This window comes from Salvelinus alpinus, chromosome 5 (assembly GCF_045679555.1).
Source record: "Salvelinus alpinus chromosome 5, SLU_Salpinus.1, whole genome shotgun sequence".
NCBI lineage: Eukaryota > Metazoa > Chordata > Actinopteri > Salmoniformes > Salmonidae > Salvelinus > Salvelinus alpinus.
The window spans coordinates 57,704,312-57,719,585 of NC_092090.1; the positions used below are offsets into that span (position 1 = coordinate 57,704,312).

At 42.3% G+C, this 15,274-nt stretch overlaps 1 protein-coding gene across 1 annotated transcript; it reads left to right on the forward strand.

The window, feature by feature from the left end:
- Positions 1 to 7,835: 7,835 nt before the first annotated feature.
- coq5 (coenzyme Q5, methyltransferase) lies at positions 7,836 to 11,087 on the forward strand. The gene is made up of 7 exons (XM_071402459.1): positions 7,836 to 8,069; positions 8,495 to 8,644; positions 8,839 to 9,078; positions 9,349 to 9,455; positions 9,648 to 9,848; positions 10,079 to 10,206; positions 10,914 to 11,087. The coding sequence occupies exons 1-6, from the start codon at positions 7,868 to 7,870 to the stop codon at positions 10,178 to 10,180; spliced, it is 1,002 nt and encodes a 333-aa protein (XP_071258560.1). The 5' UTR covers positions 7,836 to 7,867; the 3' UTR covers positions 10,181 to 10,206; positions 10,914 to 11,087.
- The last annotated feature ends 4,187 nt before the right edge of the window (positions 11,088 to 15,274 follow it).

The following is a 15,274-nucleotide window of genomic DNA, read 5'->3' on the forward strand; positions in this document are numbered from 1 at the left end:
TGGAAAAGGGAATTGTTGTTTATACACATAGAGAAAAGTATACTATTATACTGTAGTAGTACTGAAGTAAAAGTACTAGTACAGTGGATAAACATTATAGTCACAATTTTTGGGGGAGAAGTAGTACACATGAAGTACCTATTTTTATCCATGTCCCACAACTATACAACTTAAACTAACCATCCACAGTGCCTCCACTAAGCATCCATAGTCCTTTTGGGCCACTTCAGTCAGTGCTTGAAAAGACTGCACGGAGGGTAATTCAAGCCCTGTTTTTCTCCAAAGCAGCAGAATCCTTATCGTATGTCTGAAATGACTGCCAGACTCTCTCTTGCTATCTCTCTGTAGATGCATAAAGACAGAGTGGTGGGTATTCGGAGCAGACCTCAAATACTACTCTAAATCATTTCAAATAATTTTGCTAAACTTGATTGAGCTAGCCTATTGCATTGCAACAATAGAGAAGTCCCAAAAGTGAAAACCAAGCAAATGCAGCACCCCTGGCACACCAGGCAGGCTAGGGCAAACGCTCAAAGTATTTAAAATATTTTAAATCCTATGTGAACCCAGGTATGGGATTGGGGGTGCCATGTTTGACCCATTGTCAGTCATGCAACCTGCAGATTTGGAAGAGTATGAGGTCAGAGATTCAATTGGAACCGCATAAAAAGTAAAAACATGAACGGATATATTATAATCTAAAACATTTGTGTAGGTATGTGTATTTTTTTCTTCAACTGGACTAGTGAAGAGGGCAAAAGGCTCTAGATAACTTAACTCAACAGGACTTGTAATTTGTCAAATAAAATTGCACACAGAATTTGTTTTATTTTGAAGCAAGACTTACACTGTCACTGCATATCTAGTTTGAATCCGACAGGACACATATTTAGAACAGATAATTAACTTAAAGTGAGGCAGATCATTACATTTTTTGAAGGGAACTATGATGTTCAACATGACCATGGGTCAGGATATGTTACCATTGTGGAGCCTCACCCATGCGACAGGTAGCCTAGCAGTTAGAACGTTGTGCCAGTAACTGAAAGGTTGCGGGCTCGAATTCCTGAGCCAACAAGGTGAAAAATCTGCCGATGTGCCCTTGAGCAAGGCACTTAACCCTAATTGCTGGATAAGTGTCTGTTAACATGTAAAAAAAAACTGTGGTGAAGAGTTGACCTGAATGTTTATTACTTTGAAATACTGTCATCTTGCCCCCTCTACTGGTGGCATGCATTTCTGCTCCATACCAGTTTACAACTGTAGGCTTAGAAGAATGGAAGAATGAAGACAGCAGCACACTCTACTAATAACTAATAATAGCATGGAGACAGAGATAATGAGAGAGACTTGCTCTGTGAAGAAGGGAAGGAGATAGAGAGAGACAGAGAAACATAGTCTTTTGCTACCACACACACACACAGACTACATGACACCTCACCTTGCATCAACCCTGACTGCTCTTTTCACTCCCCTGGTCCACTGGTGCTGCCTAGCTATTGTTAGGCTGTAACACTAGTCCTGTGACTCTAACTTACCCCTCTCTCTCGCTGTATATGTGACACAGAGACGTAGGAGGACTTTTTCTCCCTTCTCTCACCACATAGCCAGTGTGTTTCCACCATCCACTGGGTCCCTATGAGATGGCCATGGCCCTGTCCCCTGTTCCTTCTATCACATTCCCTGTAGCAGAGGCCATGAGAACAGACTGGTGCCAGCTTCCCCCTCCGAACATGAGACCTAGCCTTTAATTAACACAACAATAGAGACAATGGATCCGGGTGTCTGGTTACCATAGAAAAGAGAAAAGGTTTGGTCCCAATCGATGAACAGGCAGGAAAACTGCCACTTTCTGCACTAAAAGATAAAGAGGTAGAAGAAGTCAGAAACTGGAGTAGGATAAAACCACAAATAGGCTAGAGTATGTGTGTGTGTGTGTGTGTGTGTGTGTGTGTGTGTGTGTGTGTGTGTGTGTGTGTGTGTGTGTGTGTGTGTGTGTGCGTGCGTGCGTGCGTGCGTGCGTGCGTGCGTGCGTGCGTGCGTGCGTGCGTGCGTGCGTGCGAGTGCGCAATGTGTTTACAGGTCTGTTTATTTTCAGTTTTGTGAAAATGGAGCATTTATCAAACATAAAACATAAAACAAACATTGGTGTTGAACACTAACCTACTGTATATATAATCGTGCTGAAATTGCATCAAAATGAGTGAGACAAAATTTGACGTATTTAACTCAAATGAGAATCAAGCTTGCAAGTAAGCATTTCACTGTACTGTTCACACCTGTTGTATCCTGTGCATGTGACAAATAAACTTTGATTGATTTTGAGGTGAGAAAATAGAATAATATCTAACAGTAGAGATGGAAAAGGGAATTGTTGTTTATACACATAGAGAAAAGTATACTATTATACTGTAGTAGTACTGAAGTAAAAGTACTAGTACAGTGGATAAACATTATAGTCACAAACAGTTTAGAGAAGTCGTACACATGAAGTACCTCTTTTTATCCATGTCCCACAAGTACACAACTTGAACTAACCAAAAACATTTTGAACGGTCATCCAACTCGGAAACTCTGGCAACTTTCTAGAGCTTCGACTTTCCGACCTGAAGATCACCAAAGTCATGGTTTGACCTCGTTTTTTCAGTTCCCAGTTGTCACGTGGTACTTTTAAAAAATATGCCAGTTTCCAACTTGGGTCGGATGACCATTCAAAACACATTTGAGTTCCCAGTTGTCTTGAACGCAATGAAGTCGGACATTTCCGAGTTCCCAGTTGCTTTTAAAGCGGCATGAGATTCACCATGGCGGCCTGAAAGATGGCGGAAGCGGGCGCTGATTGGAATATTGTCCAAAAGAATGGAAAATGTGGCAAAGTAGTGTACAGTGCTGAGAATGTATCTTGTAGGAGTATGGTTTGTTGAGGAGGAGCAGCTGATCGGATTCCCAATCTTGAAGAATACATTTGAGATATCCAAACTGGTGGAGAGAGTGCTGGGTAAATAAAGACCTCCTTCATTCCTGTCATTATTGAAAGAGATTGTGATATCTCACATCTCAAAATAGGGCTACTTAATGTTAGATCCCTCACTTCCAAGGCAGTTATAGTCAATGAACTAATCACGGATCATAATTATGATGTGATTGGCCTGACTGAAACATGGCTTAAGCCTGATGAATTTACTGTGTTAAATGAGACCTCTCCTCCTGGTTACACTAGAGACCATATCCCCAGCGCATCCCGCAAAGGCGGAGGTGTTGCTAACATTTACGATCCCAAATTTCAATTTACAAAAAATTTAATTACTGGGTTTTCATCTTTTGAGCTTCTAATCATGAAGTCTATGCAACCTACTCAATGACTTTTTATAGCTACTGTTTACAGGCCTCCTGGGCCGTATACAGCGTTCCTCAATGAGTTCCCTGAATTCCTATCGGACCTTGTAGTTATGGCAGATAATATTCATATTTTTGGTGACTTTAATATTCACATGAAAAAGTTCACAGACCCACTCCAAAAGGCTTTCAGAGCCATCATCAACTCAGTGGGTTTTGTCCAACATGTCTCCAGACCTACTCACTGCCACAGTCATGCTCTGGACCTAGTTTTGTCCTGTGGAATAAATATTGTGGATCTTAATGTTTTTCCTCATAATCCTGGACTATCGGACCACCATTTTATTACGTTTGCAATCGCAACAAATAATCTGCTCAGACCCCAACCAAGGATCATCAAAAGCTGTGCTATAAATTCTTGGACAACTCAAAGATTCCTAGATGCCCTTCCAGACTCCCTCCACCTACCCAAGGACGTCAGAGTACAACAATCGGTTAACCACCTAGCTGAGGAACTCAATTTAACCTTGCGTAATACCCTAGATGCAGTCGCACCCCTAAAAACAAAAAACATTTGTCATAAGAAACTAGCTCCCTGGTATACAGAAAATATCCGAGCTCTGAAGCAAGCTTCCAGAAAATTGGAACAGAAATGGCGCTACACCAAACTGGAAGTCTTCCGATTAGCTTGTAAAGAAAGTACCGTGCAGTATCAAAGAGCCCTCCCTGCTGCTCGATCATCCTATTTTTACAACTTAATTGAGGAGAATATATTTATTTTTGATACTGTCGCAAAGCTAACTAAAAAGCAGCATTCCCCAAGAGAGGATGGCTTTCACTTCAGCAGTGATAAATTCATGAATTTCTTTGATGAAAAGATCATGATCATTAAAAAGCAAATTACGGACTCCTCTTTAAATCTGGGTATTTCTCCAATGCTCAGTTGTCCTGAGTCTGCACAACACTGCCAGGACCTAGGATCAAAGGAGATACTCAAGTTTTTTAATACTATATTTCTTGACACATTGATGAAAATAGTCATGGCCTTTAAACCTTCAAGCTGCATACTGGACCCTATTCCAACTAAACTACTGAAAGAGCTGTTTCCTGTGTTTCGCCATCCTATGTTGAACATAATAAACGGCTCCCTATCCACCCGATGTGTACCAAACTCACTAAAAGAGGCAGTAATAAAGCCTCTCTTGAAAAAGTCAAACATTGACCCAGAAAATATATAAAAATATCAGCCTATATCAAATCTCCTATTCTTCTCAAAAAAAATTGAAAAAGCTGTTGCGCAGCAACTCACTGCCTTCCTGAAGACTAACAATGTATACGAAACGATTCAGTCTGGTTTTAGACCCCATCACAGCACTGAGACTGCACTCGTGAAGGTGGTAAATTACCTTTTAATGGCGTCAGATCATTGCTCTGCATCTGTCCTCATGCTCCTAGTGCTGCTTTTGATACCATCGATCACCACATTCTTCTGGAGAGATTGGAAACCCAAATTGGTATACACGGACAGGTTCTGGCCTGGTTTAGATCTTATCTGTCAGAAAGATATCAGTTTGTCTCTGTGAATGGTTTGTCCTCTGACAAATCAACTGTACATTTTGGTGTTCCTCAAGGTTCCGTTTTAGGACCACTATTGTTTTCACGATATATTTGACCTCTTGGTGATGTCATTTGGAAACATAATGATAACTTTCCCTGCTATGCGGACGATACATAGCTGTACATTTCAATGAAACATGGTGAAGCCACCAAATGGGCCCTCCCTGGAAGCCTGTGTTTCAGACATAAGGAAGTGGATGGTGGCAAATGTTTTACTTTTAAACTCGGACAAAACAGAGATGCTAGTTCTATGTCCCAAGAAACAAAGAGATCTTCTGTTGGGTCTGACAATTAATCTTGATGATTGTACAGTCGTCCCAAATAAAACTCTGAAGGACCTTGGCGTTACTCTGGACCCTGATCTCTCTTTTGACGAACATGTCAACTCTGTTTCAAGGACAGCTTTTTTCCATCTATGTAACATTGCAAAAATCTGAAACTTTCTGTCCAAAAATGACGCAGAAAAATGAATCCATGCTTTTGCCACTTCTAGATTAGACTACTGCAATGCTCCACTTTCCGGCTACCCGGATAAAGAACTAAATAAACTTCAGTTTGCGCTAAACACGGCTGCTAGAATCTTGACTAGAACCCCCAAAAAATATCCTATTACTCCAGTGCTAGCCTCTCTACACTGGCTTCCTGTTAAGGCTAGGGCTGATTTCAAGGTTTTACTGCTAACCTACAAAGCATTACATGGGCTTGTTCCTATCTATCTTTCCGATTTGGTCCTGCCGTACATACCTACACGTACGCTACGGTCATAAGACGCAGGCCTCCTTTTTGTCCCTAGAATTTCTAAGCAAACAGCTGGAGGCAGGGCTTTCTCCTATAGAGCTCAATTTTTCTGGAATGGTCTGCCTATCCATGTGAGAGACGCAGACTCGGTCTCGATCTTCAAGTCTTTAATGAAGACTCATCTCTTCAGTAGGTCCAATAATTGAGTTTTTCCTAGCCACCGTGCTTCTACCTCTGCATTGCTTGCTGTTTGGGGTTTTAGGCTGGGTTTCTGTATAGCACATTGTGACATCGGCTGATGTAAAAAGGCCTATATAAATACATTTTATTGATTGATTGATTGAGTAAAGTGAAGGCTGTGAGGTTCACTAGAGGCGGACATGTTTAGATTTTTTTGAACTTCTGAGGACCAGAAGGAACGTGTGTTGCGTCTCACCGATTTCAGAAGTTTGATGTGTGGTTTGTGTCTCTTTGGAACAGGGCACCCCTCAAGGGGGTAATATCTGGCATCCCGTGGGAAGTCGATGTTGAAGAGATTAATAATATTCCTGGAGTGATTGATGCACGTCGGATGAATCGTGTGGGGAATGATGAAGTAGTTAAGTCTCTGTTCTTTTGTTTTTGATATAGAGTCTCTCTCCCTACTCAAGTGCAGTTGGGGTATATAAAGTACAGAGTCAGAGCATTTATCCCAAGACCAATGCAGTGTAAAGCTTTCGGACACATTTCAAGTGTTTGCAGAAGGGAGAAGTTGAGATGTCCAAGTTGTGGAAAATATAATATCATGTATTTTAAAAGTGATGAAAATGTGACATGTTTTAATTGTGGTGGGAACCATGAAGCCACGTCTTTCGAATGCCCGACGAGGATGAAAGAGAATGAGGTGGCCAAAGTCAGGGCTTTCCAGAGCATTTCATATGCAGCGGCTGTTAAAAGGGTTGAGGGTTTGAATGGTGCTCCTGAAGAGTCCGTGGTGGTGGATAGGCCTTCACTGGGCTCCCGAGTGGCGCAGTGGTCTAAGACACTGCATCCCAGTGCAAGACGCGTCACTGCAGTACCTGGTTTGAATCCAGGCTGCATCACATCCGGCCGTGATTGGGAGTCCCATAGGGCAGCGCACAATTGGCCCAGCGTCGTCTGGGTTTGGCTGGTGTAGGCTGTCATTGTAAATAAGAATGATCTTAACTGACTTGCCTAGTTAAATAAAAATCAAAGCTGCAGGGGTTGCCTTTCACCAGCTGAACCCAGATGTTTAACAAGGTTGACTTTGTGGCCTTTATAGCTATGGTGATTGTTGGCACTGCCAAGGTGGAGGTCCAGGAAAATAGATATCAGTGTGGATTCGGCGGAGCGGTTCCTGGGACTGAAAGGAAAGATCTCTTGGCGGAGGAGTTGCATGGAATATTGTCACAAGCCGTACCACCCTTTCAGGACCTAGAGCCTGAGAAGGGAGATATGGGGATTTGAAGGTACTATTTTTTATCAGTGGTGTAAAGTGCTTAAGTAAAAATACTTTAGTTGTTTTAAGCCGTTTTTTTGGGTGTCTGTACTTTACTTTTTACTTTTTATTCAGTACATTCCAAAAGAAAATAATGTAATTTTTACTCCTACATTTTCCCTGTCACCCAAAAGTACTTGTTACATTTTGAATGCTTACCAGGACAGGAAAATGGTCCAATTCACGCACTTATCAAGAGACCATCCCTGGTCTACCCTACTGCCTCTGATCTGGCGGACTCAAGAAAAACAAATGCTTCGTTTGTAAATTATGTCTGTGTTGGAGTGTGTCCCTGGCTATCCGTAAATTTAAAAAAGAAAATACAATTGTGCCGTCTGGTTTGCTTAATATAAGCAATTTGAAATGATTTATATTTTTTACCTTTGATACTTAAGTATATTTAAAACCAAATACTTTGACTTTTACTCAATAAGTGTTTTACTGGGTGACTTTCACTTTTCCTTTAGTCATGTTCTATTAAGGAATCTTTACTTTTACTCAAGTATGACAATTAGGTACGTTTTCAACCACTGATTTGTATTTGTGTTGAGTAAGTTCGTTTTCCGTGTCACGTATGGATATTATTTTACCTTGTTTTTTCAACCCGTCCAGTTGGTGGCGGCAATACACCTTGTTGGGTTGTAGTCCGCCTAAAGCCCACAGAAGAAGAAAAATAACATGGCGGCTTCCATTAGGTTGCTCGCTCGGAGAATAGTTCGTGATGCTTCTCGAACTATCAACAGCAGTGTGTCTAGTCGAATAGTCAGTTCGAGTTGCCCTTCAAATCTTTCAGCTTGTCGATGTTTCAGCGATGGTGCCGCGGACAAAAGTACACATTTCGGCTTCGAGACTGTGTCCGAAGGAGAGAAGGCAGAGAGAGGTAAAGTTAACGTTAGGTAACGTTAGTTACGTTAAGGCTGCTCAGATATGTATTAATTGATACGCCAAACATGTTGGTTCAGTTGGCCATTTTAATGCCCGACCTTGGATTGTATGTTCATTGCAAATGTATCTCAAAGTCTGTAGAGGCAAACCATTTTACCTCTATAATTTAGTTCATGTTATCTCGCTTGAAAATCGATTGTTAACCTTGCCCTACAACGATCCGCGTGGGTAAGTTAGTCTACATGCCCCCCCAACTCTTTCGCCACGGTTAGCCGTCCATGCCCCAATGCGTAATATGGGCTTTACTCCCAGTCCCTGATATCGACTCTGTTCCTTCAAAACGTTAACCCAGAGATTTGTATAATTATGGAGTAGGTTTCCCCTATTCATCTGTGTTCAAAACTTCACCTGTATCTCCAGTTTACAAGGTGTTTGAGAGCGTGGCCCCGAAGTATGATGTGATGAATGATGCTATGAGTCTGGGGGTCCACCGGCTCTGGAAGGACATGCTACTCCATGTTATGAACCCCCAGCCAGGCATATGCCTACTGGACGTAGCTGGAGGAACAGGTAGGCTTCTTATTCAGTGATCATAAAAGTAGTCCTTATGTAGCACAGATGATTTTTTAATTAAACTCTCGTGGTGAGCCAGCCCTACCTTAGACTTGTAAGCGCATGTTTTGTTCACATCCCACTGGTTACACACTTGTAACTCAAATTTTCTCTGCCACTTCAAATAAATCACTTCAACTGTGCACCTCCAGGTGACATCTCCTTCAGATTCCTGGACTATGTGAGGTCTCAGCAGGAGCGTGTTGCACGGCGGACTGCCCGGGCCAACCAGACCCCCTCCTGGCAGGAGATATCAACCAGCTACACGACCCCCACGGAGGGAATAGAGATGGAGACAGAGGCCAGAGAGTCCAGGGCTGTAGTCTGTGACATCAACAAGGAGATGCTAAAAGTGGGCAAACAGAAAGCAGAGAGCATGGGCATTAGTAGTGGTAGGGAGATTTAATTGAACATTTTTATTGAATTGTATATTATCTGGTGTATCACCTCACCCACTGATTAGTCAAGCTACTATCTATATTATTTATATGCACACAGTTTTAGCCTCCATTTACTACCTTTCTTTAGTACCCCATATTACCCTCATTAGACATGTATGTGAACTTTGCGTTCAATAAGTGCTCATGATTTCTGTTGGCTTGACTGGGGATATATGATGTGACATAACCCTGTGTTTTTCCTCACCTGTGTGTGTGTCACAGGTCTGTCCTGGGTGGTAGGAGATGCAGAGGAACTGCCTTTCGATGATGACCAGTTTGATGTGTACACCATTGCTTTTGGCATCCGTAATGTCACCCACATAGACCTGGTAATCCTTCTCAATCCACTTAATTTCAGTGTACTCCTGGCAGGCAAGGAAATAAACATTTTGTAATTCATCTTGATTTCATTGTACACCAGAAATCAAACTTGATAATGTAGCCAAATAGAATACTCTTCTACGGGTCAATAGTTACCGAAAATGATCCAATAAAATGTTTTTCCTCTGTCTTATTCCCAGGCTCTACAGGAGGCTGTACGGGTGCTGAAGCCAGGGGGAAGGTTCATGTGTCTGGAGTTCAGTAAAGTCACCAACCCCCTGCTGGCCAGGCTCTACGATGCCTACAGTTTCCAGATGATCCCAGTGCTGGGGGAGGTGATCGCTGGCGACTGGAAGTCCTATCAGTACCTGGTGGAGAGCATCAGGAAGTTCCCAGACCAGGTAAGAATGAATGATTCAATCATCCTTCTGTACCTATTCCGTCTGGCCCTTTGGTGTCCAGAATTATGCTGAATAGATTTCCCTGAAATGACCTTCTTCAAATACTGCCCGACTAAATTACATCAGTTGCTGTTTATAATTCAATTGAATATTGTGTATGTTTTGTATACTTACGTTTTGCTGTATGTTTTTACCTAACTGTTTCTCTCTCCTCTTCTCTCCCTCTACAGGAGACATTCAAGCAAATGATTGAGGATGCAGGGTTATTTTCTGTCCGCTACCACAACCTGACAGGAGGAGTGGTGGCCCTACACTCTGGATTCAAGCTGTGAACAGAGCAGTGCTGATCTAGGATTGGGTACCCACTGTCGATTTATAATTGTATTCATTAGGATCTAAAAGGCGAAACTGATCCTAGATCAGCCCTCATACACTGAGACATTTTATGAATACGGGAACTGGACTTAACTCTAACCAGTCAAGGCCGAGGCCCAGTGTCAGACAGACAGCTCCTCTAGGGTATGTGTGACTGGGGTTTTAAACCCAAGCAGATTCCACCGCAAACGTCAAGGAAACAATATACACAGAAATGGAAACACTGACATGCTGTCTACAATATTTGTGTATTGTATTTATTTTTCTGATGGTTTGAGGAAAGGCTGGCTTATCTCAGGGGTACAATAAATAATCTATTTGGCAGGTTTCAATGTGAACCCAACCTCTGCTCACAGGTCCTCTAGAAGCCAGAATGTCTGTCCCAAATGGCACCCTATTTCCTATATGGGCCCTGGTCAAAAGTAGTGCACTAAAAAGGGAATAGGGTGCCATTTGGGATGTAGCCTGAGCGACCAATGGGAGGAGCACTTAGCAAAGGGCGCGTCATGACAACTATTTAAAATCTCAATCGTTTTTTGTAATGTCAACTGGTTTTACAATAAAAGTAAACGCCTAAGTCCTCTATTGTGCTTTAGCAATCCAATATTGTTTCCTGCTTTCAAAATAAGTACTAACTTCTGTGAAACATCTATAAATGCTTGATTTAGTCACTTCTCCCCATCTTTATAGAGCAGTCCTCCCATGTGAAGAGTCATACTACCCTCCTCTGGTCAACTGAGAAACTACACTGATCATTCTGAAAGTTATGGATTGATATGGTCCCCTCTTGCCAAAACTTGACTGAACCACACAAAGCCACTAATTGTGTACAAATCAATCAAATAAAACTTTATTGAAAGCACATTTTAAATTGTGATACATTTTACAGTAAAACAATAGGATGAAGGAGAATGATTGTTTTTAAACTGAAGGCAATAAAAGAGATGAATGCAAGAACATTCAAACAAAAGATGTGTAAAATAATAGTGACAGAGCATCTCACAAGAGAAGATTGTTTTATGGAGACAGTCGTTTTCTGTTTTCTTTTATTTCAACTCCTGGCCAGTCATTACAGGTATCTGAGGACAGTCCTATTGTTGTGGCCACAGTTGTTTTTAACATTTGAATTCAGCTGTTTAAAATGCGGTTTAGTAAGAATGCATTGCTGAGTTTCAGTGTGAGCCTCATGTACTAAGTTTTGTATTAGCAGGGGTGGTCTTGTTACAAGTTAATTTGTGGAATTGCTTTCCTTAATGCGTTTTGAGCTAATCAGTTGTGTTGTGACAAGGTAGGAGTGGTATACAGAAGATAGCCCTATTTGGTAAAATACCAAGTTCATATTATGGCAAGAACAGCTCAAATAAACAAAGACAAATAACAGTCCATCATTACTTTAAGCCATGAAGTTCAGTCAATCTGGAACATTTTAAGAATGTTGAAAGTTTCTTTCAAGTGCAGTCTCAAAAACCATCAAGCGCTATGATGAAACTGGCTCTTATGAGGACCGCCACGGGAAAGGAAGACCCAGAGTTACCTCTGCTGCAGGAGATAAGTTTGTAAGAGTTACCAGCCTCAGAAATTACAAGTACCAGACACATCTCAACATCAACTGTTCACAGGAGACTGCGTGAATCAGGCCTTCATGGTCGATTAACTGCAAAGAAACCACGACTAAAGGACACCATTAAGAAGAAGAGACTTGCTTGAGCCAAGAAACACGAGCAATGGACATTAGACCGGTGGAAATCTGTCCTTTGGTCTGATGAGTTCAAATTTGAGATTTTTAGTTCCAACCGCCATGTCTTTCTGAGACGCAGAGTAGGTGAACGGATGATCTCTGCATGTGTGGTTCCCACTGTGGTGAAGCATGGAGGAGAAGGTATGATAGTGTGGGGGTGCTTTGCTGGTGACACTGTCAGTGATTTATTTAGGATTCAACGCACACTCATCCATGCTTCACGGTGCATTCTGCAGCGATACACCATCCCATCTGGTTTGCACTTAGTGGGACAATCATTTGTTTTTCAACAGGACAATGACCCAACACACCTCCAGGCTGTGTAAGGGCTGAACCGCAGAGTGAAGGAAAAGCAGTGAACAAGTGCTTAGCGTATGTGGGAACTCCTTCAAGACTGTTGGAAAATCATTCCAGGTGAAGCTGGTTGAGACAATACAAAGACAGTTCAGACACACCAAGACAGTCGTGAAGAGGGCACGACAAAGCCTATTCCCCCTCAGGAAACTAAAAAGATTTGGCATGGCTCCTGAAATCATCAAAAGGTTCTACAGCTGCAACATTGAGAGCATCCTGACTGGTTGCATCACTGCCTGGTACGACAATTGCTTAGCCTCTGACCACAAGGAACAACAGAGGGTAGTGCGTACGGCCCAGTACATCACTGGGGCTAAGCTGCCTGCCATCCAGGACCTCTACACCAGGTGGTGAAAGTGGTACTGGAGCGCCAAGTCTGGGACCAAAAGGCTCCTGAACAGCTTCTACCCCCAAGCCATAAGACTCCTGAACAGGTAATCAAATGGCTACCCGGACTATTTGCATTGTGTGCCCCCCCAACCCCTCTTTTGACACTGCTGCTACTCTCTGTTTATCATATATGCATAGTCACTTTAACTATACATTCATGTACATACTACCTCAATTGTGCCGACCAACCAGTGCTTGGCTAACCGGGTTATCTGCATTGTGTCCCGCCACCCGCCACCCACCACCCGCCAACCCCTCTTTTACGCTACTGCTACTTTGTTCATCATATATGCATAGTCACTCTAACCATATCAGCATGTACATACTACCTCAATGAGCCTGACTAACCGGTGTCTGTATGTAGCCTCGCTACTGTATATAGCCTGTCTTTTTACTGTTGTTTTTATTTCTTTACTTACCTACTGTTCACCAAATACCTTTTTTGCACTATTGGTTAGAGCCTGTAAGTAAGCATTTCACTGTCTACACCTGTTGTATTCGGCACACGTGACAAATAAACTTTGATTTGAAGAGTGTGCAAAGCAGTGATGAAGGCAAATGGTTGCTACTTTGAAGAATATAAAATTGAACATATATTTTGATTTGTTAAAAAATGTTGGTTACTACATGATTCCATATGTGTTATTTCATAGTTTTGATGTCTTTACTACTATTCTACAATATTGAAAATAGTACAAATAAAGCAAAACCCTTGAATGAGTAGGTGTGTCCAAACTTTTGACTGGTACTGTAAATGGGCTACATATACAGTGCATTCGGAAAGTATTTTGTTACATTAGTCTTATTCTAAAGTTGATTAAATAAAACATTTTCCTTCATTAATCTACACACAATACCCCATAATGACAAAGCGAAACAGGTTTTTAGAAATGTTTGCACATTTATTAACAATAAAAAACAGATACCTTATTTACTTAAGTATTCAGACCCTTTGCTATGAGACTCGAAATTGAGCTCAGGTGCATCCTGTTCCCATTGATCATCCTTGAGATGTTTCGACAACTTGACTGGAGTCCACCTGTGGTAAATTCAATTGATTGGACATGATTTGGAAAGGCACACACCTTTCTATATAAGGTCCCACAGTTGAAAGTGCATGTCCGAGCTAAAAACCCAAGCCATGAGGTCGAAGGAATTGTCCGTAGAGCTCCAAGACAGGATTGCGTCGAGGCAAAGATCTGGGGAAGGGTACAAAAAACTTTCTGCAGCATTGAAGGTCCCCAAGAACACAGTGGCCTCCATCATTTCTTAAATGGAAGAAGTTTGTAACCACCAAGACTCTTCCTAGAGCTGGCCGCCTGGCCAAACTGAGCAATCGAGGGAGAAGGGCCTTGGTCAGGGAGGTAACCAAGAACCCAATGGTCATTCTGACAGAGCTCGAGAGTTCCTCTGTGGAGATTGGAGAACCTTCCAGAAGGACAACCATGTCTGCAGCACTTCACCAATCAGGCCTTTATGTTAGAGTGGCCAGACGGAAGCCACTCCTCAGTAAAAAGCACATGAGAGCCCGCTTGGAGTTTGCCAAAATGCACCTAAAGGACTCTGACCATGCAAAACAAGATTCCCAGGTCTGATGAAACCAAAATGTATCTCTATGGCCAGAATGCCAAGCGTCACATCTGGAGGTAACCTGGCACCATCCCTACATTGAAGCATGGTTGGGTCAGCATCATGCTGTCATGATGTTTTTCTGTGGCAGGGACTAGGAGACTAGTCAGGATCGAGGCAAAGATGATCTGAGCAAAGTACAGAGAGATCCTTGATGAAAATCTGCCCCAGAGCGCCCAGGACCTCAGATTGGGGTAAAGCTTGACCTTCCAACAGGACAACGACCCTAAGCACACAGCCAAGACAACGCAGGAGTGTTTTCGGAAGTCTCTGAATGTTCATGAGTGGCCCAGCCAGAGCCCGTACTTGAACCCTATCGAACATCTCTGGAGAGACCTGAAAATAGCTGTGCAGCAACGCTCCCCATCCAACCTGACAGAGCTTGAGAGGATCTGCAGAGAAGAATGGGAGAAACTCCTCAAATACAGTTGTACCAAGCTTGTAGTTTCATGCCCAAGAGGACTCGAGGTTGTAATAACTGCCAAAGGTTATTCAACAAAGTACTGAGTAAAGGGTCTGAATGTGATATTTCAGTTTAAAATACACTGCTCAAAAAAATAAAGGGAACACTAAAATAACACATCCTAGATCTGAATGAATGAAATATTCTTATTAAATACTTTTTTCTTTACATAGTTGAATGTGCTGACAACAAAATCACACAAAAATTCTCAATGGAAATCAAATTTATCAACCCATGGAGGTCTGGATTTGGAGTCACACTCAAAATTAAAGTGGAAAACCACACTACAGGCTGATCCAACTTTGATGTAATGTCCTTAAAACAAGTCAAAATGAGGCTCAGTAGTGTGTGTGGCCTCCACGTGCCTGTATGACCTCCCTACAACGCCTGGGCATGCTCCTGATGAGGTGGCGGATAGTCTCCTGAGGGATCTCCTCCCAGACCTGGACTAAAGCATCCGCCAACTCCTGGACAGTC

Coding starts and splice junctions, on each gene's coding strand:
- coq5 (XM_071402459.1), top strand. CDS start 7,868: ATGGCGGCTTCCATTAGGTTGCTCGCTCGGAGAATAGTTCGTGATGCT. Junction 9,079..9,348: donor GAGCATGGGCATTAGTAGTG/GTAGGGAGATTT, acceptor TGTGTGTCACAG/GTCTGTCCTGGGTGGTAGGA. Junction 9,456..9,647: donor ATGTCACCCACATAGACCTG/GTAATCCTTCTC, acceptor TCTTATTCCCAG/GCTCTACAGGAGGCTGTACG.